General features: G+C 47.4%; 1 protein-coding gene and 1 non-coding gene across 2 annotated transcripts; both read right to left on the bottom strand.

The window, feature by feature from the left end:
- Positions 1-350: 350 nt before the first annotated feature.
- Positions 351-25,171, bottom strand: C1H13orf42 (chromosome 1 C13orf42 homolog). The gene is made up of 4 exons (XM_055127163.1): positions 24,779-25,171; positions 5,494-5,641; positions 1,594-1,831; positions 351-525 (listed from the first exon to the last, which is right to left on the bottom strand). The coding sequence occupies exons 1-4, from the start codon at positions 25,169-25,171 to the stop codon at positions 351-353; spliced, it is 954 nt and encodes a 317-aa protein (XP_054983138.1).
- LOC129401297 (U6 spliceosomal RNA) lies at positions 12,799-12,905 on the bottom strand. The gene has a single exon (XR_008628228.1). It is a non-coding gene; the product is annotated as a U6 spliceosomal RNA (small nuclear RNA).
- Positions 25,172-26,127: the final 956 nt, after the last annotated feature.

Raw genomic sequence — 26,127 nt, 5'->3', positions numbered from 1 at the left:
GTGGTGGGGGCCTTCTACTGTGAAGACTTTGGCCAAAATCCGGCTTGGTTGGTTTCCAGTCCTGAACATGGTATTAGCGGCCACTTGGACAGAGGCACAGAGCACGAGGAGGGGTGGAGAGCTGGGCGCATGCACCCCCCACCAGCCTCCCCTTCCTCCAGACTGCCGAAGCCCACCTGGTTATCCCTGATTGCTCAGCTCCCCCTGCAAGAAAGGAGGATCCCAGGGACTCCCCGGCAGTTTCTCTGCAAAGCCCCATGTATTGGCGCTCACTGGGCTTGACAGGGTCACTCCCCATTTTCCCGTCCACAGACCCCGTGTGTGTCCCAGAGCAGGTAGCTCCGGTGGCATCAGGGCACCGTCCGCTCCCACAGATGTTCTCTGTGCAGCCACTCCCCTTTGGGGCTCCCTGACTCGGACGCCTCCTCCCCTCGAGAAGCCAGGGGCTCCAGCGCAAAGAGCTCCACGTCCCAGTCCATGTCATCTCCTGAGAAGTTGAAGAGGATCTGTCCTGAGTTCCCCAGGCTGGAAGAGACAAATGACATGATTAGGTTTAGAGGGACAAGGCACACTGCAAAGGGACCCTCTGATCCCAAATCCAGGGAAGTCTATCAGCTGCTTTCCAAAGGTTAGGACTGAGAAGGACACAGTAGATGGACCTCAACCTACCCTGAATTGCAAGGATAGAAAATAAGATCTGGGACTTGGGGACACTATGTCCCCAAACCTGACCCTTAGAAAGTGTAGGGAAATGCTACTTGGAAAACCCACTGATCCCTCAGAGTTGGTGGCTCTTGCAAAAATAAAGACAGACGGTGAATTCAAGTTTGGCCCTTCCAGAAGATGAAGTTCTTACAGCTTGGCCAAGTTGGTCAGACCAGAGTGTTTACTGCTGGGAGTGAGTAGGATGAGGAACTTGGAGATGAGACATGTGGAGACAGGAAGTTAGAATGGGGAAGCTAAGAGGTGGCGGACATGGCCTTCCAAGGCAGCCGCCTCTCACTCATTTGATGTGGATTTTCTCTAGGAGCTGCTCATTTGAACTCAAACTCTTCTCAGAAGCCTTGGCAACACTATTGATAGCACAAGGGGAACAAGGAGAAACGGCACCAAGAGGGTGGCTGGAGAGTGCAGAAAGCGAGTGATGCAGAATGGTTAAGAATGTCAGGAGTGTCAGGACTCGGCAGTCCAGATCACCAAAGCACTTGCTTCTGCTTAAGACTTTCCTCCCAGAGATGCACAAGAATGATCTGGGGCCCACAGAACAAGGGTTCATGTGCCTGAAGAATCACCCTAGATCTGGAGGCCTTGAGAACATCTTGTTATACTGTTTGAAACCAAGTGTGCACTCTCTCTCTCTCTCTCTCTCTCTCTCTCTCTCTCTCTCTCTCTCTCTCTCTCTCCCTCTCTCTCTCTCTCTCTCTCGATCGCTCGCTCTGGCACAACTGTCAGCATGCTCACACCCTCACATGCCATCACCCCCCCCCCGCCCTGGGAGTAGGGGCATATGATTCAGAGACCAAGTCAGGGGCCTCAGACATACTTGGTCTGTGCCCTACCACTTGAGCCATCTCTCCAGTCCAAAGCACTTACTCTTTTTTGCAGGCTCTGGGCTTAAATTTCAACGTGCTGAATGCCCCTTCCACAGCCTTGGGCAGGTAAATGGGGTGCCTCTCCAGCCTCCTCTGAATGCCCAGCACCCTGCACTCCAGGGTCTTCCGAAGCCGACTATCTGTCGTGTGCCCAGCCACAGCTGTGTCCTCCGAGCGCCGGCGCGGTGCCCGCAGGATCCAGTTGGAGTGCAGGTTGTGCTCCCGGGAGCTGGTGGCCACTGCAAGAGAAGCAGGGCCCCCGGAAGGGAAGAGTCACCTTTCGGGGAGGGGGTGTGCAGAGGGCAATGGAGAGGAGGAGCAGGGCTGAGGGCTCACCACAGGGGCTTAGGTTCGCCAGAGACTTCCCTCAGGGGCAGCTAAGTGCAGGGCATGATCTGCAGTTATGGGTTCAGGCACAATGGACTTGTGTCACTGTCACTGTCACTGTTGTCCCATTGGTCATTGATTTGCTCGAGAGGGCACCAGTAACGTCTTCATCATGAGACTTGTTGTTACTGTTTTTTGCATATCGGATACACCATGGGTAGCTTGCCAGGCTCTGCCGTGGGGGCGAGATACTCTCGGTAGCTTGCCAGGCTCTCCAAGAGGGGTGGAGAAATTGAACCCAGGTCGGCTGCATATAAGGCAACTGCCCTACTGCTGTGCTATCGCTCCAGCCCGTGGACTTGTGTATCCATCAAAAACAAAAACAAGGCTAGGTGTGTATGTAGCTCAGTAGCCAGGATGTCACTCAGCCCTTACTACCTCTGAACTACAAAAACTGAAAAGCACATAAAATAAAATACAAAGGCCTATATTTACCAGCTTGTGAAGATGCCTGTGATGTAAAATGATAAAAGGAGAAGATATAGGAAAGATAGTCTATTTAAAATAAATCACTTGAAAAGACTCTACCAAAAAGTTCCTAGAAACAAAAGATTTATATAGTAGAGTAGCAGGCTATAAAATCAATACTCTGAAGTCCATGGCTTTCCTATATAAAAATAATGAAAGAGAAGAAAGAGATATTAAAAAACAATACCATTCACAATTATCACTGTAACACTATTGTCCTGTTGTTCATTGATTTGCTCAAGTGGGCACCAGTGATGTCTCCATTGTGAGACTTGTTGTTATTGTTTTTGGCATATTGAATACACCATGGGTAGCTTGCCAGGCTCTGCCATGCAGGCAGTATACTCTTAGTAGCTTGCCAGGCTCTCGGAGAGGGATGGAGGAATAGAACCCAGGTCTGCCGTGTTCAAGGCAAACGCCCTAGCCGCCATGCTATCGCTCCATTAGTACCATTCACAATTATTCCTCAGAAAATCAAGTACCTTGAAATTAGCTTAACTAAAGAGGTAAAGAACCTGTATAAAGAAAACTACAAAACACTATTCCAAGAAATAAAAGAGAACATGAGGAAATGTAGATGCATCCCCTGCTCATGGATTGGGAGAATGAACACTGGCAAAATGGCAATATTCCCCAAGGATTATATAGATTAAATACAGTTCCTATAAGTGTAGCCATGACTTTTTTCAAGGAAATAGACCAAACACTCCTGGAATCTATATGAAACAATAAATCCTCACTAATAGTCAAAGCAATCCTTGGAAAAAATAAAATAGGAGGCATCACCTTTCCCAACTTTGAACTGTACTACAAAGTGGCAGTAATTAAAACAGTATGACATAGGAACCAAAAAAGCACTGTAGACCAATGGATCTGGAAACAACCTGAATGCCAGGGAACAAATGACCAGATAAAGAAACTATGGTACATCTACATAATGGAATACTACATAGCTATCAGGAATAATGAAGTCATGAAATTTGCTTATATGGACATGGAGAGTATTATGCTGAGTGAAATGAGTCAGAAGGAGAAGGACAAGTATAGAATGACTATTCACTTGTGGAATATAATACATACATGTGTAAAGTATAAATATATATATATAGTATGAGACTATTATTGAAGAGGACTTGTTAATGGTTGGAATAGGACAGAGAAGGGACTAGCATGACAATAATAGTTGGAAATGATCACTTTGGACAGGAACTGAGTGTTGAAAGTAGGTAAAGGGATATACCTGATAACCTTTCATTATCTGTATTGCAAACCATAAGGCCCAAAAGGAAAGAGGGAGAGAGAGAGACAGAGACAGACAGAGAGACACAGAGAGAGACAGAGACAGAGACAGAAAGAAAGAAAGGGAACTGGGACCATTAGTGGTGAGAAAAACATTTTAGAAATAAATCATGTGCACATGTATAGGTTTAAAGGGCCCTGAAAGGCTGTACAGTTGATGGGAAGTGTAGTTCTCACTGCTGATTCTGAGCATTAGATGCCCTCATCTTTCTTTCCCTCTTTATGCTTTGCTGTGTTTAATTTATTTGATTTACAATGACCATATGTTACTGTTGATGTTAGAGGAAAACTATAAAGTAATTTTCCTTTAAAAGCAGATGCTGCAGGGCTGGAGAGAGGACAGGGACTGAAGCACGTGAGCAGACCCTGGTGTGAACTCCAACATCGCACACCGTTTCCTGCGCACTGCCAGGTGTGAGTCTTGAGCACAGAGCTAGGAGTAAGCCCTGAGCACCACCAGCTGTGGCACTGAAACAAAATAAATGCTGCAACGATGACAACAGACTTTGATGTCTTTTGCCTGGTGTCCTGGCTCTTCTAGGCCTGATTATCAAGGGGAGAACTGTTCTCAGAGACCAGGAGATCAGGGGGTGAAGAGGCGGTGTAGTGCATGCACCTGGGGAGGAGGCCCTGCAGAGATGCGACTGAGCCCAGGGAAGACTTAAATCTCCCAGACACAATGGGGGAATCCAGAGCAGCCAGCCCCAAGTGGGAGCCCTAGAGAAACAAGGCTTATTCTGTTATTTCATATCAGCTCCAAAAGCTGTCACTTTACTAACCAGTAATGATTTGTTGCACCCTGATGAACATGTCACAGATTAAAGTCATAGACAATTGCATCAGGGAACTGGAAAGGGGCTCAGCTCCTGGCTTGGTGGGATTCTTCACTCCCCACTAGGAAACAGCCAAATTTCATTCTGTGGGCACTTTGGAGACCCCCCCACCCCCAACACACACACACACACACACACACACACACACACACACAAACCTGAGACCTCCTGGCATAGGCCACTGAGCCTTCTCCCTCTCCCCCACATCCACCCTCGGTGGGAGGCGGGGTGGGGGGTGCTGCAGGGACAGATACTCAGAGCTGAAGGCTGGGGTCCCTCAGAGCTGCCCCAGGGCCCAGCCAGCTCAGGACGAGTTGGAAATCTTTTCTCTTTTCTTCTTTTCTATCTGGTAAAACACAGGTAATACCAAACTTCAGTTTGGTAACACAGGGTATACTCACATTGTTGTGGGCCAAATAACCAGAAGGTTCTGCCTGGCACAGCTCAGGTGCTGTCTGGGTATTCCGGACCCCTCTCCTGGCTTCTCCTGTCCCCTGAGTCTATACCAGCAGCATCACCCTGGGCCCTCAGAAGGGCCTTATGTGGTGGGTGGGTGGTGGTGAGAGGCAACAGGCATGCAAGAGGAAGGGACAGTCCCTCCAGGCATGGTTTGCATGGAAAGCTTCCCCTGATCAAAAGCGGGTTTTCTGCAAGTTCAGCTTCTTGTTTGGGTTGGGAGTCACACCCAGAGGCGCTCAGGGGCTACTCGGGGTTCCGAGCTGAAGTTCAGTCCTGAAGGTGATTGTGTATGGGGATGGATCCCAGACCTCCTGCAGGCACAGCATGCACAGCAACCCCCTGAACTTTCTCCTCTTCCCCCTCCCCAAACCCTGAAAGTCTGTCTTACATCACGTGCACCCCTGAGCCCTGATCCTGCCTCCTGTCAGCCCTCGCCGCCCACCCGCAGTGCTCACCGTCGAAGTCCACATCCTCGTTGGGCGGCTGCAGTTCTGAGGTACGTGGCCGTCTCTCGGTGTCCAGCTCGGCGATGATGGAGTCAAAGAAGGCCATAGCCTCAGCCACGTCGGCGCTGAACTGCGAGTACGTCCTGGCGGCCGCCTTCTGCAGGGGCAGCGGGAGGGGAGGAGATGGTAGTGGCGACCCCCAGGCACAGACTGTGCAAAGTAGCTGAAAGAGAGGCACCGAGCTGTGCCTCGGATGGTTCAAGGGGCCACTTTACAAACACCCGAGGGAGGGAATGTCCCCCCCCCCGGCCCACCATGGCTGTACCTTCCCAATACTCCCAGGAGGAAGGCAGAGCCAGTCTGATTCTTGCAAGCAACTATCAGTGACCCCCACCCCCGACCCAGGCAAATATTTGAGCCTCTTGCTTCCAGGATGAACACCCACTTAGGTACCAGTGTGGTTCCGTGGGGAGGTGGGGAGGCCCTCCAGGCCCCATTCAGAGAGGACAGCTTAGGCTAGAAAGGCTCTGCCAGAGGGGCCTGTTCTAAGGGCTGCTACACATGCTTCTCTTCGCATGTTCTCCTGGGTTCTACCCTCTGCATCATAGGTTCCTCCAAATTGCTCATGTGCTGGAAGAAAAAGAAGAGTCTCTATGTATGGAAATAGTGCAATTTATACATTTTGCACTACCAGTAAATGTCAATAAATAAAAGGCATTTAAAAAGAATCTTTTCTAAAACCTTTCATATTGGTAAGGAGTTTTCTTAGAGAAAATATTTAATAACCATAATATATGCCCAAATCCTTTCCATTAAAAATGGAACATTTGGGCTGGTGAGATAGGGCAGGGAATTAGGCGCTTGATTTGCCTGAGACCAACACCTGTTTGAGCCCAGGCACCACGTGTAGTCCCCAAGGTCCAGATTCCCCAAGTCCTGCCAGGAGTTAACCCTGAGCACAGGAGTCAGAAAAAAAGTCCTGAGCTCCCATGAGGTATAGCCTAAAGAAACAATAAAATGGGAAACTACCCACTTAAAAAAAATCTCCAGAGGCCTGAGCTTTTGATGGTGCAGTGGGTAGGGCGTTTACTTTGCACTCAGCCAACCAGGGTTCAACCCCCAGCACCCATATGGTCCCCCGAGTACTTCCAGGAGTAATTCCTGAGTGCATGGCCAGGAGTAACCCTTGAGCATCACTGGGTGTGACCAAGCAAACAAACAAAAAATCTTATATCTTATAGTCCTAGTGTCTGTCATACCTGATTCTATTCGTTGTTTGTCTTTTGGTGCTATAATTTTTTTCTTGCTTCTTTTCATAAAACCTTATGATTTTAGGTTGACAGTCAGACACCAATCAATTCTATCCATTTATGCTCAAGGCAGATGTCTCCAGGAGAGATGAGGAGCTCACAAGGGGCCTGGGGTGCACCTTGAGATACAATTAAGGAGACATTTAAATTTTTTTTTTGCTTTTTGGGTCACATTTGGCAATGCACAGAGATTACTTCTGGCTCTGCACTCAGGAATCACCCCTGGCGGCGCTCAGGGGACCATATGGGATGCTGGGATTCAAATTTAGATTCCCGCATGCAAGGCAAACGTCCTACCCGCTGTGCTATCGTTCCAGCCGGACATTTAAAATTATTGATAAAATGGCAGGGACAGACTGTGAGCTGCCAGGTCCCCCTTTTCTGCCAAGGAAAGTCCTCAGACTCTGCCCAGACCACTAACTCTTTCTTCCCCTACCGTCCATTGCTCCACCACAACCAACTTTAGTGGGAGAGGGGAAGCAGGTGGAGCTATGAGGGCTGGGGAAGGCAGAAGGCCTGGACAGGCCACGTCCGGAGACACAACAGCTGCTTGGGAGCCTGGAACCACACCACTGGCCGCCTTTGCCTCTCCCACTGTGATAACAAGCCCCAAGCAAGTGAGTGGCTGTGGGAGTCAACAGATCCTTTCTTAAGGGTATACAAAGATAAGACTTCATGCATATATCCAGGAAAAACTTTCTGGACAACTAGTCCCCACTTGAAACACAGGAGAAAATGGTGCTAGGAAAGTAATAATAGCAGCAGCAAGGTCCCAAGCCCAGCTAAGCTCCTCTCTAGATAGGCTGAAAGCCCATCTGAACCCGGAGAAAGACCAGTCCCAGGAACAAAAACTGCATTTTCTACTGAGCTACATGAAGTACAATAGTCCATGAACACGGCTTTTCCAGCTCTGTGTAAAACTCTCTGAGATCACGTCCAGCACTCAACTCTCTTCCCTGATCCTTCTCTGATCTGCAGAGTCACCATCGTGCAGACCCCAGGGAGCAAACTCGCATCACCTGTCGGGGGAGCACAGGGTTGTTTTCAGTCATGCAGTCAGTGCTCACACATGCCATTTTGCATTTTGCCACTAATAATATGCCTGACTTGAGGTGGGTGTTCCCTGTAAGCATTCACTATAAGCCTTGCTGGGGGCTATTTCACAGAGAAGATGGCTAGTCCTGTTAGGGTGGGCTTTGGTTAGCAGTTCCCATTGCACCTAGTAAAGACTGTCTTTGATTATCTCCAAATTAACTTTGTGATGCTTTTTCTTAGAACCAGACTAAGCTACAAGTCCATTCTCCCTGGACCTTTTCAATTTCTAGTTTGAACCCAGACTCATTCAAGGTTTTCTTTTTCCCTGCCTCCTCATACCTCCTACTGGTCTTCCTAATTTCCACCAGGACAGCTTGGGGGCTCCGGAAGAGATGCTCCCGCAGGAGCCACTGAGGCCCAGCCTGACCCCATGGGAAAGAGCCGTGGAAGTGCCTCCCAGAATGGCCAGCTGGGTATGTGGCAGGCAGTGGTGTGTACTCAGTAGAGTGCCTTGTGTGTGTAAGGGGTTAAAAGCCACAGGTTTAGGGAGATGCTCAGTGACTAAAGCACCTGCCTTGCAAGTGTGAGATCATGGGTTCAATTCTGGGTGTGGCTGTCATGCACAAAGCTTGCAACAAAAGACACACCAGCACAGACCCTCCAGAAAGGACCATGTGGATACTACACACCATCTGTGAGCACTGTAGCTAGATGAGTGAGAGCAGCCCAGCCGGCAGGATAAACCCTGAGGATCCTTGAAGCCAAGTGGATGAGCACTGAGCAACAAGAGTCAAAATTCAGTAAGTGACCCCAGCCCCCGTCATCTCCCAAACAGCAACTAAGAGAGGGGAAGGGAAGGAAATAAAGAAAAAAACAAATAGGTGGAGGGAAAAAGAGAGAAGGAATGCCAGTTATTAATGCCCCTGGTGAGATCCAGAATAATCTATGTTTTTGTTTTTTTGTTTTGAGACTATAGCTGGTGGTGTTCCTGGGCTAATCCTGCGTGATGCTTGGGAGGGCTTCTGGCAGCGCTGGGGTGTCAGGAGTCCAACCCAGGCCCTGAGCATACAAAGCATGCACACAAGTCTCTCTGGGTCTTCTCCTCAGTCCCTCAAATCCTAATTTTGGCCCTTTCAACCAAGGTCTTTTAAACCTCTTTGGAAAGTCCGAGCAGGTCAGGCCTGAGTCCTAGCCGGCTCTCACACGCCACCCCTACTACCATTCCAGAGAGGAGCTTCCTCTGAGCGTGTCCCTGCTGCATCGCTAACTCCAGCCCGCCTGCCTCTTCCCTTTGACCTTTAATGAGCGGCTTTTGGGTTATCATTTTCCAAGCCTCCAGCCTGCTGCCTCCCACAGGCCTGAGGCTCAGATTACTTTCCCCAGATGGAATCTCGGGCATTTTTCCAAAGCAGACTCCGCGGTATTTCTCATACAGATCCCACAAGGCCGCTTAGGATCAGTCCTGCATTTCACACTAGCTGCCAGCCTGACCAACATCTCCTGCTTTTTGACCATTTGGACTCTTCTGCCTCTAACTGGTCCTTGTTTTGTTTTAGTGGTGTGGGCTTTCTGTTGTTTGTGTTTTGTGTTTGCTTTGGTGCCATGTCTGGGGTTGCTCGACTGAGCTGGCTAATCCTAGCTCAGTTCTCAGGCTCATTCCCAGTGGTACATGGAGAACCACATGCTGCTGGTGGTTGAACTTGAGCCTCTTGCATGCAAAGCGTGTGGTCCGCCCTTTGCATCATCTCTCCGATCCAATTAGTCCATTGTTTTCTGGGTTTCATAAGTTCTGGGCTCCAGTTATCTTTGTCTAGCAGAGAACTGGATGTTGGAAGAGGAACTTCCACTTGCAAACAGCAACATTTTGTCAGACATTAGGGGAGGGAACATTCTAAACCTGCCCAAAGTCTGTGGACCACCAGGAGTGCCCAGCCTCCTTCCCATAGCCTATGACCGCCCATCCTTCCTTCTCTCTTTAGAGGACAATCCAGCACTCTGCCTCTCCTGACACTTCATCCACTGCAGCAGAGAGATGAAGAGACATCTTTTCTACACTCGTACTTGCCTGTGGGAACAGTGTAGACTACACAGCATGTTGTATTATGCCCTCATAAGTACTCACTAGACCAGTGTTCCCCACCTCTCCTTTGAGAGTTTTGGCAAGGAACACTCAAACATGACTCACTAGGCACTGGCAGCTTCTGTCTGCTTGATAGGTTGTACAATAGACTCAGTTCCCAATATTCTGGGTGCTGTGCCACCTGCTTCTCTTCCCAGGACCTCCAGCACAGCAGGGTGGTCTAGGCAATGTGCTGAGAATTGCAGCTTCAGGAGCTCCAGTGGCACAATCTGTTAGCACGTGGTACCTACACAGCAGTGCGTGCAGAGAATTGCAGCTTTAGATCTGGGCTGCACGGGGGTACACAGAGAGCCTCCTCGTCCCTGGTGGTTTGGGGGCTGGCACAGAATAATAACTGTTTGCTGAGACTGAGATTGTGACAGGTAGATAAATATACCTATATCTATATATCCATATATTTTATATATGGATATTTTATATATATATATATATATATATATATATATATCTTTTCCTATGGCTCCTATTCCCCAACCAGTTTGCTTATTGCTAACTTTGAGGGTTACTAAAAGTTTGGGGTTTAACTTTTGCTTTGGGGTTTAACTTGGCAAAGTTGAAGAACTCTGACTCTTTGTTTTCATGGAATACTAAGATTACTCTCCTGAGAAAATTATGCCTATATCTGAATGTTAGTATTGGTGGTGAAATTTTCAGGATCAAATGTTGAATTGCTCTGGATTGGGAAATGGTTATCCTTCACATCATTCAGCTGGGTGAAATTAAAATACAAAGAAACTCCAAGGAATTCACAATTTTAGCTCATCAACAGAGACTTTTCAGAATAAACTCAGGAGCTCTAACTAATCCTTTTTGTCTTCTGCCATCCTTGGAAGGGATAAATTTAAAGTGATGTTTATTTCTTTTATATTATAATGTCGAAGGTGATATGCTTCCAAATTGAATAGGGATCTCAAAAGCCCTATCTTTTGAAAAATAAAATAAAATAAAGAGTGAGTCTCTAAAGAAGAAATGGAGACACAAGAAGCAAGTTGGAAAGTAACTTGGCAAATTAGTCACTGCAATTTAAATATATAGATACATATGTATCCATCTGCACATGTTTTTAATAAATAAACTTAATGATAGGCCTGCCAGAGCTGAAGGGAAAAACATCAATGAATTGGACAGCAGAGCTGAGATCATCAGTACGAAGATAAAAGGGAGATCGAGGTTGGTTGGTTTGCAACTGCAGGCTCTACCCTTGGGTCCCTAGTATATAGAACTAAGATTCAGGTCCTCTGGGAAATGAAGCTGCACAGGTTTGTACTGGACTAGAGACTCGTGGGCTGATCAGCTTAATTTTGTGGGGGATTTTTTCTGTTTTAGTTTTATATTCTTAAGGCTATTGTTTCTTTTGGTAACCCCTGGTAACGCTTGGCCTTATCTACCCACCATCATATTGAACTTAAATAAAACACCAAGTGAAAAAGCTTTGTTCACATTTATCAAACTGCTGTATGTCTAACTTACACAGTTGAATCAATAGCCTTAAAATATAAGATAAAAATCCTTATTTAGGATAAGTGAAATTTACAATCCAATGAGAGGAGGGATGCATTGTGATTGAATGATGCCAGGAAATTTTGCTACTGGGGAAAACTCAAGTTAAATTTTCACTTTCTTCTCCACCTGAAATTTAATTTCTGACAGAAAGAAGATTTGGGATTGTTTTAATTTAGTGTTTTTCTTTTGTGTGCGAGGCACACCCAGTAATATTTGGGAGTAACTTCTAGTTCAATGCGGTGGAGTTTGCTCCCGGTGATGCTCAGGGGACTATGTGATACCAAGGATCAAGTTCAACTCCCCTGCGTACAAAACATTTGCTCCAGCCCGTTGAGTTATATCTCTCTAACTCTGCTGGTGTTATATTTAGTGGAGATTTTGAAGAGGGAGAATGGCAACTATGAATCTGATCTTGAAAGAACAAAAGACTTTGTAGCAATGGAAGAAATATCACAGACAAGATATTTTGTTTGACTATTAAAAACTCAGTAGCGGGGGCTGGAGTGATAGCACAGTGGGTAGAGCATTTGCCTTGCACGAAGCCGACCCAGGTTCGATTCCCAGCATCCCATATGGTCCCTCAGCACCACCAGGAGTAATTCCTGAGTGTAGAGTCAGGAGTAACCCCTGTGGATCGCTGGGTGTGACCCAAAAAGAACAACAACAAAAAAGAAACCTCAGTAGCACCAGTACATCAGAAAATGGTCAACTAAAATGAAAAAATACACAAAACTGGGAGAAAATATTTAAATATGTGTTGATATCCTTAGTAGAAGAATTTATATAAATTTAAAACTTTTAGAGAAATAAATTTAAAACTTTAAGACAGCCAGAATATTTATAGATAAGTATTTATTAATATCTTAAAACATAAGATAAATATATTATATAGGGTAAGTGAAAATCACAATTCAATAAAAAAGAATACTTATTTATATAGACATAAGCATTAAACCACCATTAATCATACTTCTAAGAATTTGATTTTTTAATGTCTTGTAGAGTAAGACCTACTTATAATATTTAACAATCCTATCTTTTTTTTTGGGGGGGGTGGGGGGCGCGGGCTCACTCTGCAGAGGCCAGGTGCTCCTCGAACCCAGACTGTGCGCAGAGCTAGCTCTGCAGCCCTGCTTTTCTGCTCCGCGTTTGCTTGAGGTCCAAAGGCCCTAGCGGTTGCAGTGGCTGGTGACAGTAGCCCTGACGGCAGCGCCGAGGGCCTGCTAGGCTGCGGACCCAACACGGCATGACAGTGTCTTCTCCTGTTTCGAACCCGTAGGTGAGAAGGGCCTGAGATGCACTGGGGAGAAATAATTGAGTCAGGGGCAAAATATGGAACGCTTCACGAATTTGCGTGTCATCTTTGCACAGGGGCCATGCTAATCTTCTCTGTATCGTTCCAATTTTAGTATATGTTCTGCCGAAGCGAGCACAACAATCCTATCTTTTGTTAAATAACAATTACCAAATATATGTATCATATAGTTAATAATATTATTTAATGGTAATACTATCAAATACTATTAATTGAAATTATTAACGATGAGTTATTAAATATTTGCCATTAAAACTTGATTTTGAAGCTTATTAATAAAACAGGCAGGACATTAGATAATAAAAAAGATTTTTTTGTGGGGGCCTCCCAAATGGTGCTGAAGACACAGGGTGGCGGGTGGGGGAAGGAGTGATTTTTGTCTGCCCAGGCAGGCAGTTCAGTGCCAGGTTCCAAAAATATGCTGCGCTGGTGCTGGGCAACCTGATAGTGCTGGGGTCCCCTAGAAGTGGAAGTGTTTGGGGGTCTCTGAGGTAGCACCTGGCAATTCTTGGGGAACCATGTGGTATAAGGAACCAAGCCTGATTGGGTATATGTTAATCACAGGCCCTACTCACTGTACTGACTCCCCACCCCAGATAAAAGAGATTTTTATGAAGTGGGTGGTAAGTGGAGATTTAGTGCCAAAGAGACTGCCAAACTAGCAATAAGAGTATAGCCTGGAATTAATTTCTATTTCTCATTAAAAGTGAATGTTGTTAATATAAATATATATCCCAAATACTAAATGAGTTTTGGTTTTATTTTACAATTACCCACTGTTTATGTGAAATTCAAATTTAATGGCATCCTTTAATTTGTCTGACAACCCTCATACATATATGCAATTATAGCATTGTAGCACTGTCGTCCCATTGTTCATTGATTTGCTCGAGCGGGCACCAGTAACGTCTCCATTGTGACACTTGTTGTTACTGTGTTTGGCATATCGAATATGCCACAGGGAGCTTGCCAGGCTTTGCTGTGCGGGTGGGATACTCTCGGTAGCTTGCTGGGCTCTCCGAGAGGAACGGAGAAATTGAATCCGGGTCGGCTTTGGGTGCAAGGCAAACTCCCTACCTGCTGTGCTATCACTCCAGTCCATATACAATTATACAGAAAATAAATAGAATGAAAGAGAATACACTATTATATAGCAATTAACACTGAATAATAACACAAAGATATTTTTTCTTTCTTCCTTAATTTTTCTGAATTTTATAAATTTCATTAAGTGAACAAAACTATTAACAAAGCTAATTGATGTTTTTTAATGCTTCCTTTTGAAGATAGCAGACCATTACACATTTGGGTGTTTTGATTATTTGGTTATAATCATGTAAGTATACTTAAGCTGCACTTTATTCAATTAAAAAGAAAGATAATTTCCATTCACTTAAAACCACAAGCCTTTTTCTTTTCCCAGATCTTCCATGAAACTTTGTAATAGTTTCCTTCTTAAATTACTGTGAGAGTGTCTTAGGTTAATTGAACAGCTACAGTGTGCTTTAAACTCTGCTAGAGGTTGATAATAAAAGGACAAATAAGGCATGGCGTCCTAGTTCAGTGCACAGGTGCTCACTTGGTAGCTGGAGTAACAAATGAACATATTTATGCGGCAGGCTGAATGGGGGTGCTGGGGGCTGAGATGGGGAGCAGGCACAGGAAGGCAAATCTAGGGTGGACCGGGGATGTAAGAGAAGCCTGCCCTGGGGGGCATCTCTGTTTTCTAACAGATGCAGAGGCTGCCAGGTGGATGACGTGTGTGGTGGAGAGGAAAGAGAAGAAGAGAATATCTGCAGGCTGGGCAAACAGCTCGAGCTTGGAAGATAGGTTGGGGAATGTAATTACCCACCTTGTGGCTTGACTGAGAGGGGCCATGGGAATTAGACGCTCTGTTATCAATCATTATTATACTGTCTGTCTTCTCATGGAGTGCTCTGCCAAGCATAATGGAATATTCTTTGCAGCTCATATTGAGTTTTTACTGCCCTTCAACTCTGCAAACCAGAGAAATATAATCCAAGTGATAAGAGATCCCCCTGTTGAAAGTGAGGCTCTCAGAAACCCTGCATTTAAAAATCACTGTGTTTGTAGGAAGTCTCCCCTACAGGTCTGAAAAATAATTCCCAATCATGCAAAAACACATCTATAATATTCCTCTCAATGCCATAGACAGCTCTCAGAAGGATGATTTAAATTCTCTCTCTCTTCTACTCCCTCTCTCTCTCCCTCTCCCTCCCTCCTCCCTACCTCAATTAGCTTCAAATCCTATTTGCCACAGTGGAGAATATTCTGTTTAGCTGTTGATACAGTCTTACTTTATAACGTGAAATGAATGATTTCAATTAAAAAAATTGATTCTGAAAGCTAAGTGTTGTCAGAGTAAAATTTAGAAAACTTAATTTAGAGAAATTTTTAATTTAGAGAAAAATCAATCACTTTTGACAGGCATTGTACAGAATTCCATTGGTTCATTTAAGACCTTTTTTTTTTAATATCAGGTGAATTTCTTTTGTCAGAAGTAGGGGTGAAGGAGTGCAAAGAGAGATGAATATTTTGCAGCAACTTCATCCGACAGATTTGCAAGGAATTTTACCTGCTCTGATTTAGACAATTTATGAAAGAATCACTGGTGCTTCTGCCACAGTGGGCAAGCAGTGACCCTCTCGTCCGACCCCACCCCCTGACCAGGCTTGCACGGGCAGTGCAGCAACTCCAGCAAAGCTCCTGGGGCCGCGCTGTCGCTGTCACCAGCTCTCTGAGTGAGGCTCTGCTCTCAGGCCCCAGGCCCGTGTCCAAAACATGGCCAAGTTTTCACTTGAAAACTGTTTGTTCACACACGTTCACTATAAAGGTACAGGGAGCTGTCGGCTGTGAGGACCCCCAAATGCCTGCAAGGCAGCCTGGTCCAGAACGAGAACACAGGCTCAGACCTTTCCTCTCCACTTCCCATCAACCCCCAAGCCCTACTACAGAGGACGTTCTGACACTCCTTACCACATGGGTGAGTCTAGAGAACACGCTAACAGTGCTGTCTGGTTGTGTCTGTGTGAGGCTCTTGGAATAGGCAAATCCACAGAAGCAAGGTAGGAGAGAGGTGACCAGGGATGGGCGGAGAGTGTGTGAGAAATGAAAATTACCCTTTAATGGATATGAACTTTTGTTCAGGATCATGACATTTGGAAATGGATGAATTGGGGTTTTGTCTATGCAAAGTGATGCATGTACTTAATACCACTGAATTATGCACTTAGATGATTAAAATGGTGGTTTTTCAAAGTTTATGCTTTTTACTTAAGAAAGCTGTTTACATTTTAAGAGGCAAAAACTATCAGACCCTTTATAAAAATATTCTTCTAAATGTATTTTTAAGCTTCCATGCCCCACTTAAGGAATTCACTTTCTAGTAAATTAGTAATATCTTTTCATAAGGAATACCAAAAATACATGCATTACTCTAGTAGTCCTGGGAAGGATAGTGTGGGTTTATGTGTGATAATTTGGAAGCATTCATGAAGTCTACTGTGAACAATTCTGCTTCTTGTCTGACAGGGAACAATTTGAAAAGTATGCAGTGTTAAACATATTTTCTGAAAAGAAACATATAAAATGTTTGAATAAAGTGAAATGCACTTAATTTCTTAAGAATTTATTAACTGACTTCGCCGCGCCCGCAGCCCCAGTATGACTGAGGAGAACAAGGGAGCTTTCCCACTTCCGCCCGTGCGGGGGCCCGGTATTTCTCTAGGTTTCCCCATCTTATGAGCACCATAAAAGGGTAAAAGATTGTAGTGATAGAATTTCAGGCAGAATTTTCCCTGGACTTTATACAGAAACCCAAAACTGCGCGACCGCGGCAGCGGCCGCACGACCTAATGTCATCTAATCATCCCCAATTCTTTAAACCTCTCTCTCTCAATCCCTTCCTCCCGAGCACAGCACAGGGGCCACAGCTTTCTGAGTGCAAAATAGAGATGCCGAGCCAGCTGAAACAGGATGCGGGGGCGGTGACCCCCGCCCACCGCAGATAGATACTTAAACCCACCTCCCCCACTGTGCGTTCCTTTGGGCCGTACTGTGGATCGAGCATGATGGAAGAACCCAAAAGCGCGCCCTTGGACTCCAAGCAGCCCACTGAACTAATTCCGGTACGGGATCGGAGACCCCATGGCAGGCTGTGAGAGTGGAAACCGGAAATTCCCTAATTCTTTTAACCTCTCTCTCTCAATCCCTTCCTCCCGAACACAGCGCAGGGTCCATGGCTTTCTGAGTGCAAAATGGAGACGCCTAACCTCTCTCTAGGTTTCTCCATCTTATGAGCACCATAAAAGGGTAAAAGTTTATAGTGATGTTATTTCTGGTTGTACTTTCCCTGGACTTTATACAGAAACCCAAAATGTCATCTTAGTATCAACAATATGTAATGGTTCCTTCTTAATGGGTCGGACTTTTGTGGGAGATCCTAACAAGAATAGTAAGTCTTTTGCTGAAATATTGAAGGCAATCAAAGTGGTAGCCATCTCTATAGACTGAACTAAGCCATATCCCCACGCCGGCTGAGAAGAAATATCCTTCTTTCTTGGGAAGAAACACGGCGTGGTGTCAAACATAGTGTGATGTCCATTAAGCAAACAGACCTGGTGGCGTGGGAATGGGATATAAGGGAGAAAATTATGTACATGGAACAGCGGGACGCTGGTGGAATCTCGAGCCAGAGCCGATACCAGCGCAAGACCTTTGGTTCCAGAAACTGCTTGCACTCTACTAGACTATCAACTGAGCCAGAGCCCCACGCCGGCTGATGACGGGAAATAACCATCCTCTTCGGTTTTTTTTCCCTTTGTCAGACAGCGTGGCGATTACTAAACAGGCGCGGGGCAAGGGGGAAAAAGAAAAGTTATGTAACAAACAGCGGGATTTAATATCTCTATATTCTTAGCAATGGAGAATTATCAAATGCTTCCTTGGCAATAGGACTGTCTTTTTCTTTTGGGGGGGAAACCCCAGCAACGGTAGGGAGTTGTGTGTTGAAACATGGAATGTAATCGAGATAAAGCGTAAACGAAGTGAAACTTATCACGTACAAGGGTGGGGACTGGGGAGGTGGGAGGGGGCGGCAGATATACTGGGGGGGTTGGTGATGGAAGATGGGCACTGGTGAAGGGAAGGGTGTTTGAGTATTGTATAACTGACATAATCCTGATAACTATGTAACCCTCCACTTGGTGATTCAATAAAAAAAAATTAAAAAAAAAGAAAAAAAAGAATTTATTAACTGATAGTCTTCATCACCCACCACCAGGGAACACTTACAAACCCTCATTTAAGGGGGTTCAGACACTTGCCTTGCCTCAGCTGCGGCCTGGGCCTTGATTTCAATCCAGGCCCCTGAGCACCAAGTCAGGTGATTCTCCCCCAACCTCAAGGCCAGATCAGAACTAGGTTGTAGAGGGAACAGTTCGCTTTCCAAGGTGCTGGGATAATAGCAAGGAATGACACAGGACAGCTTTGTCTTTCTCACAGACATCTCTCAGCGCACAATCCATTTTCAGACAACATCAAGAAAGATTCTTTTTTTTGTTTCGTTTTGTGTCACACCCAGTGATGCTCAGGGGTTACTCCTGGCTCTGCACTCAGGAATCACTCCTGGTAGTGCTCGGGGGACCATATGGGATTCTGGGAATCGAACCTGGGTTGGCCGTGTGCGAGGCAAACGTTCTACCCGCTGTGCTATTGCTCCAGCCCCCAACATCGAGAAAGATTCTTGAAAGTATATGTGGACAGTGCATGCCCTGCATTTTCCTCTAGATCAGAAGCTCTGGCCTGCTTCCACCTTGCCCCCTAGGCCCCCAATCTCCCCTGAGCTGCCCTTGTCTACTGCAACAATTTCTTTAGTGATGAAGTTTGTGCCTTGACTCGGAGTCTCACACTCCCCCGAGAGCGATGCCCCAGGATGGGGATTCTGCGTGCTTGCCAGTCTCCAGAAGCATTTCTGACACACAGTCTGTGCTCAATAAATATATGTTGATGAATGAAGGAATGATGCATCTATGGAAAACGTGTTATGTAACTATTACTCAGCCCATAACCAACGATAGCACCCCCAGGTGCCTCTATCAGTGCCCATATGTGGATCTCTGGGAATGGTCATTCTGAGGGCAAAGCAGATAATCATAGGGTGTGGCCAGAAACTCTCATTCTGTGGATCCCAGTTTCAGGAAACTGCCTCCCTCCCAACCTGTCCTCATTTCTTCCTTCCGTCCACACATGTGGGTGCCAGTATCTCTAGGGGACCAGGAAAACAGGCCATTTGGCCTGCAGGCGCGTCACGCTTTCCATGCCCTTAGCCTTGCAGCAGGACCTACCTGCCTCTTTGCTTAAAGGTATAAGACACTGTAGGCCCTGGTCTAGTAGTAGCTCATGAAATAATGCTTAATATTAAAAGTCACAAATGGGGAACTGGAGCGGTAGTATGGCAGGTATTGTGCTTGTCTTGCTCACAGCTGACCCAGGATTCAATCCCTGGCACCACATGTGATCCCCGAGTCTCTCAAGGAGTAATCCTTGCATGTAGAACCAATAGTTAGACCCAAACATTGCAGAGTGTGGCCCCAAAACCAAAATAAATAATAAATAAATAAAAGTCATAGACAGGGGTCCAAAAGGTAGTACATCAGGTTGGGTGTTTGTCTTGCATGTGGCTGACCTGAGTTCTGTCTCCAGCACCCCAAATTATTCCCCAAGCCCCATCAGGAGTGATCCCTGAGAGCAGAGTCAGGACCATGCCCTGAACATAGCCCCAAACAAAAATGAGGCCCCAAACAAAACAAACACAAGTCAGAATCAATGGTTTTTAAAACCCAGAGCTTAGGACTAGAGAGCAAATACAGTGGTTACCCCAAGTTTAGACCTGAGCACACATATGGGCCCCCAAACACTGCCAGGGGTGATCCCTGGGCACTGAGTCAGGAGTAAACACTGAATACTGCTGGATGTGGTCCTCCTAAAATAGAGAAATAAATGAAAACCCATCAGAGCAGAGAGCAAGAATAAGTCTATTCGACTCAACTTTTGATTTGATTCTATGTTTAGGTTAGCTGGGTTGATATCTAAAAATATGTTCCTTAAATAATTTTAAAAGGGGGGTTGCTAAGGATGGAGCTCATGATAGAGGACTTTCCTTTTAGGTGTCATATTCTGGGTTTGATCCCCCACATCAAACACACACACACACACACACACACACACACACACACACACACACACTTAGACGAAAACTGTTTGGGTCCACCAAAGGAGAGACAAATGCATCCCATAAGAATGCCAGTGAGACCAAAGGCCCAATTTTCGAAGGGGCTAAGTGTGCCAGCCAACACTGCTATTCCCTCCATGCATCTACTGCACAAAAGACATCAGACATCAAAGCTTAGACAGTATCCCAAAGTCACAGGCAAGTGCCCACTGCTGTACTCTGGGCGTGGAACCCCATGGAGAGGCCATCTCTGTTCATCACACCCACCAGGCTCTCTAAAGTCCAATGGGGCCAGGGGTTTCAGGCTGTCAGAGAGGCTGCATAGGTGCAGGAAGAAATACTGAGGACAGAAAGGGATGGACTAATTCCACAGAGGGATGAGAGACAGAGAAGCAAAGGCAGCACCATGACAGGCTCATAAAGAAGCCAGAAGAAGCTAGGCCTAGATTTCAGTTCCAGAATTCCTGGAATTGAGCACAGATTCCTGGAATTGAGTCATGATTTCCCCAAAGTGAGATAGCCATACCAAGGTCAAGTAAAGTTACCAATCAGATGCAGGTAGGAAAGCGCCCCTATGCAACGCCTATGTAACCCTTATGTAACTCCGACTTATACCCAATCAGCTAAGTACAAGTAGTGAAAAGCCCCTCAGACTGCAGCCAAAAGGGTGGTCCGTGGAAAGCCCCTGTTATATAATGTCACTGTCACCAACACCATCATCCCTTTGTTCGTGGATTTACTCGAGCGGGCACCAGTAACATCTCTATTCCTCCCAGCTCTGAGATTTTTAGCAGCCTCTCCTTACTCGTCTTTCTACTCATCTTTCCACTCGTCTTTCTGTTATATAATGCTAGGTATAAAAGCCCTTCAATTTTGAGATTCAGGTCCTCTCATTCCCAGAAGGCTACTGCTGTGTCAGTGAGCCGGACAAAGGGCCCTAGCTTGAACTAGCCAATTAAGACCTTTTGCTTATTGCATCACAACCTGTCTTTGTGTGACTTCTTTGGTGGAATCTTGGCCTGGCTTCACAGGGACACAATCTCGTGCACAGCACTCTCTTCATTGCTACAAAAATGCCCCACAGACTGGACAGTTTAGAACAAGCAAATTATTTCCCTATCAGCGCTGAACGCTAGATGTCAAGGTGGCATGGACTGTGCTTTCTCCCTGTGTTCCAGATCTCTCTCCCAGTGCCCACGCACTCTGTGGCCTGCTTGCAACCTCCCTTCTGAGTCCATACAGCTGCTCCCAGGCTACCTTCTTAGATGGACTCCAGCGACATCATATTAGAGGCCCATCCTAAGTACTCCCACTTAAACAAATGCATTTGGCCACAGCCTGCTCCAAGTTTCTTGGGTATTGGGGGTTAGAACTAAAACCTGATTTGGGGGACATTCAGCACCTATCAAGGGCCCAGAGCAAAAAATGCAGTGTCCTCATCGAGAACATCAGCAGCTGATTTCTATTTATGCAGGAGAGAGCTGGCAACCCCTGAAGAAGGAGCTCTTGTCCCCTGGCCCCATCAGGCATGGAGCTAGGTAGCCATAGACAGCTTTGCTGGCCATAGGACCTGCACTGCAATGATTTCCCAGATGCTCTGAGCACCAAGATCCTCGCCAGAAATGATGGAGAAAGAGAACAGACTGTCTCAAAGCAACTGTAGCTGCCTACAGACATAGTTAACACCAGCAACTCTCGGGTGCTCTCAGACCTGGCTTCCTCCTCATCAGATCTATCCTTATGTGCTTGTTCCTGCACAAGTAATTGCCAGAGAGGCAAGCTGCTCCACTAAAATGCACAAGCGCCAACAGTGAGCTGATAGTGGTGCCTTAGTCACAACTAAAAGCCCTTTAAAATCTCCCTCCTCTGAGTTGGAGGGTCGTAGGACACTTGCCTTGCACATGTTTGATCCGTGTTTGACCCCCAGCACCACATATGTTCTCCCAAGTCCTTTCAGGAGCAGCCCCTGAGAATGAGCCAGGAGTAAGGTCCAAGCACTGCTGCATAGCCCTAAATCTCCCCCAAAATAGAAATGAATAAATAAAATAAGTTAAAGCTCTCTCCTGGCTCTGCATGGTTAGAGGCATCTCCCAAGGACGTCTGGGCCTTGGACCATGTTCTTCCTCCAAGTTGTCCTACAGGACCAGCGCTGGCAGCTCTGCTCTCACTTCCTCCTGACTCTAGATTATACAGCTGAACAAGAAGGAAGAGATGGAGGTTCTCCCATGGGAGGGCTCACTTTACAGGAAAGTATAACACCTTGGGGGAATCCAACCAGAGCTTAGCACCCCACCATAATCAAGCTGGAAGAAAGCGCAGGAGAGAACGCTCATTGGCCATTTGCATACTTCGCATGTGGCAGCATGAGTTCACGCCCCAGAGACACATGGTCCCCAGAGTAAGGAAACTGGGGTAGCCTCCAAGAACTGATGAATATGACTCCCCAGTCCCACACCAAAAAAATAAAATTTTAAAAATCCCTGGAAGGGAATACAAAGCCATCGTAAGTGGGGCTTGGGGGATGACTGGCCCACAGATCTATAGCTGGCTGGTCACAGGGTCAGTGCTGGGAACCAGAATGGTTGTACCCCAGCCCATTGGAGGTGAAATGATTTTTTAAATCACTCCCATATGGGATAAAGTGGCAAGCTTGGTCACTAGCTGGGGGAAGTCTCAAGCCCTGTAGATTAGACAGGAATTCTAATGGCTGTCCCCTGGGGAGACAGCCAAGAGAGATGGTCCTGCTGTGAACTACTCTGAGTCCAGTCTCAAAACTTACACATCCATTCTGGAGATGAGGGAAGAATTCAAGAAAAAACAACAGTGAGAATGGCACTTATCAAAAATTCTGAAAATAACCAGTCCTGGCAGGGATGTGGTTGAGAAAGGACCCCTTATTCACTGATTTACTCTTGGTGGGAATATTAGCAACTGGTTCAACCTCTGTGGAAAGTAATATGGAGATTTCTCAAACAAGTGAGAATAGAACTCCCATACAACCCAGTGATATTCCACTTCTGTGCATCATCCCCAAAGCTCAAAAACTTTTATTTGAAAGGAATCATGCCCACCTATGCTCATTGCAACTCTTAGTACAATCCCTAGATTATGGAAACAACCCAAATGTCTAACTATGGATGAGTGGATCAAAAAGTTGTGATACATATATGTTGTGAAGTACCATACAGTGGCCATGCCTTACCATACAGCTCTAAGGACAAGATCATGCAACTTGTGACATAGAAGGAATTTGAGGATACCATGCTGAGTGAAGCCAGTCAGAGGAAAATGGAAGGGGCTGGAGCGATAGCACAGTGGGTAGGGCGTTTGCCTTGCATGCGGCCGACCTGGGTTCGATTCCCAGCATCCCATATAGTCCCCTGAGCACCACCAGGAGTAATTTCTGAGTGCAGAGCCAGGAGTAACCCTTGAGCATCGCTGGGTGTCAGAAGAAGGAGGAGAAAGAGGAGGAGGAGGAGGAAGAGGCGGAGGAGGAGGAGGAGGATACTAAATAATCTCTCTCACTTATAGGACATAAAGATATACATCAAGGGAGAAATAAATGGCCAACAGAACTAGAGATTTGCCCACAAACAGAGTTGTCTTTGGGGAGGAGAGAAAGGGACTGGTGAGATAGCTCAGAGGGCTGGAGCATATGTCTATCAATCACCAGGCCTAGATCTGATGCCTCCAGTGGCACCCATCCCTAGCACCCCTGGGTATGGCCCTAAGGGCCTAAGGGCCCAAGTACAGCTGGACCCAAGGGAGTACCAACCATCGCAAACCTAACAATTGAATCATAATTCTGGGCTGAATATTGCTGAGAGTGGTCACCATGCTGTCTGAGCACTGCTGGGGAGTAGGACCACGCCCCACCCCCACCCCGGACACACTGAAGTCCCAAAGGAATGTGTTACCAACTGGTTCAGGGCCTTTGGGAATTAGGTCACAAAGCCCTGGCCGGAAATGTCTCCCACCTGCTCTTTGGTGTCAGATGTTTGGCTCTACGAGTCCTAGCAGACTAAATGTGGTCAGCTCCTTTCTTCTTGTTTAGTCTGCAGAACAGTGGCCATGCCTCTGCTTTGGGGACACGTGCTTTGGGGCTGTGCCCGAGCTGCCCTAATTACTCCCAGTACAGGCCAGTTCCTCCAGATGTTTGGCTCAGGTGGGCCAAGTCCTAGAGAACTGAAAACAGCCTGTTCCCGTGAACATCTTATTCTGCCCTGAGACTTTCAATGATGGTCAAAGCAAAGCAGTGAGCATGTTTGCAGAGAGTTACTAGCTGTCCCCAGACACAGCCTTACCTGTGACACGAGCAGGGGGTGACAGGCACACGGCCCACACAACACGGCCCGAACCCTGAGCTTCCTAAGGCCTCCACAGCTGCTCTATAGAAACCATTCCCAGGGGCTTTGAAGGGAATGGGTGCAGAATTGACCACGGCCCCCCGGGACAGGCAATGGAGAGATGACATGGCCAGTCGCTCAGAACAGCAGATGGATGAAGGCGCATGGGAGCCCGTGGGGGTGGGGGTAGGGAGGGGCGGTGAATCACACAGACACCAAAACTCACCCAAACCTCACACAGCCCCTTCTTAACTTGGTCCTTCCTTTGCCCACCCCCAGACTCATGATACCTTGGCCCCGTGAACACGATTTTGCCCGAGGCCCCTTGTGGTACCCCAGTGCCCCCCCCCCCCGCCCGGCTATAAACCTAGGCGACCCCTGAGCAGCACTCACCTTTATTTCCTTGGAGGGGGCCTGAGCCAGCACCTTCCTGCCCGCCTTGGCGGCCTTCGCGGCCTTGGAGGAGGTGGAGGCCGGGCCCCGGGCGTGCGGGGTCCTCAGCTCGCCGAGCCCGCCCAGGTACTTCCTGCGCAGGGCCAGCAGCTCCTGCAGGTACTGCAGGCATTCCTGGGTGCGGGCGTCCACCCAGGCGCGCTCGCCCTCCCACTGCGGGCAGGCCAGGCCGCTGTCCATGCTGCCCGTGCTCCTGCTCTGCGCCACGGCCGCGCTGAACCTCTCCCCGTGGCCGCCGACCACGTACATGGAGCTGCTGCGGGCCCGCCGCGCGCCGGGGCCCCGGGCAGCCTCCGCGCCGCGCCGCGGGCCGGGGCCGAAGGCCGAGTGCATCTTTCGGAACATGGTGCCCGGTTTCTCCCCGGGTCCCTCCCAGCGGCCGGCCACCCGATCTGGCCAGGGGCGGCCGAGCCAACACCCAGGCCTCCTGCCACCCGCCTCCAGGAGGCTCTGCTCTCTCGGGAACCCCAGCGACAGACTGATCAGGCCCCTTGCGTCTTGCCTGGGGGATGGGGACAGGGGTGTTTGTGCAGAGCTCCTGCAGGGAGAAGGCGCCAGCTTCAGAGCGGGTGTTCAGGCTTCCTCTGAGCACTGTTCCGTGCAAGTATTTCCCAGGGGCTATGCAGCAAGGACTCAACAAGCCGGGGAAGGCGCATCCCTGCTTTATCTGCTCCGTTACTTTCTTTCCTCTTTAGTTCCCATTTCTGGATGTCTGTCAGACTGACCCAGAGGATCGAGTTTTACATTTCCAACTGCCAAACTGACCCTGGCCCTGAATTCCCGGGAATCCTCCTCTGCAGAGAGCTCCCTCTCAAAAGAAGAGTTTCCCAAGGTAAAGCCCAGCCACCTGCCAAGGGCCAGCGCGGACACGGCCAGGGCCCCTGGCAGGAGGCTCTCAGATCCCTGATAAGCTGGGCTCTGAGCAGGCGTTTGAGGGCCTGGGAAATGCCTCCCCACTGTAACAGGACCTCGGGCGACACCGGATAGCCTCCATTGTAGAGACCAGGACTCAGATATCTGGACCACAATGCCCTGAGCGAAAGCTGGGCCACATGCAGGCTGCACATGCTTAAGCAACCCCTCAGCCCATCACACTAGTTATATTCAGGTCCCAAGGCCTATTCTTTAAAGTAGCACCATTTAAGGACCTTGAAAACTCAGGAATTCCCTAGTCCCTGAGATTTTTCTCTTTAGGAAGAGATACAGGCGATCACTGTCATTGCATCCATTTTTTTTCTTTCTGGGTCACAGCCGGCCATGCACAGGGGTTACTCCTGGCTCTGCACTCA

Source organism: Sorex araneus, chromosome 1 (assembly GCF_027595985.1).
Source record: "Sorex araneus isolate mSorAra2 chromosome 1, mSorAra2.pri, whole genome shotgun sequence".
In the NCBI taxonomy this organism is placed as follows: Eukaryota; Metazoa; Chordata; class Mammalia; order Eulipotyphla; family Soricidae; genus Sorex; species Sorex araneus.
The sequence above is the reverse complement of the archived record's forward strand: the minus strand, read 5'-3'. Positions and strand labels throughout refer to the sequence as shown.

Bases quoted from the DNA above. Each gene is read 5' to 3' on its own strand.
- C1H13orf42 (XM_055127163.1), bottom strand. From the start codon at position 25,171: ATGCACTCGGCCTTCGGCCCCGGCCCGCGGCGCGGCGCGGAGGCTGCC. The intron at 1,832-5,493 runs GTGAGCACTGCG...CTTCTCTTGCAG, and splicing joins CGAGGATGTGGACTTCGACG to TGGCCACCAGCTCCCGGGAG. The intron at 526-1,593 runs GTAAGTGCTTTG...TGTCTCTTCCAG, and splicing joins CCCAGAGCCTGCAAAAAAGA to CCTGGGGAACTCAGGACAGA.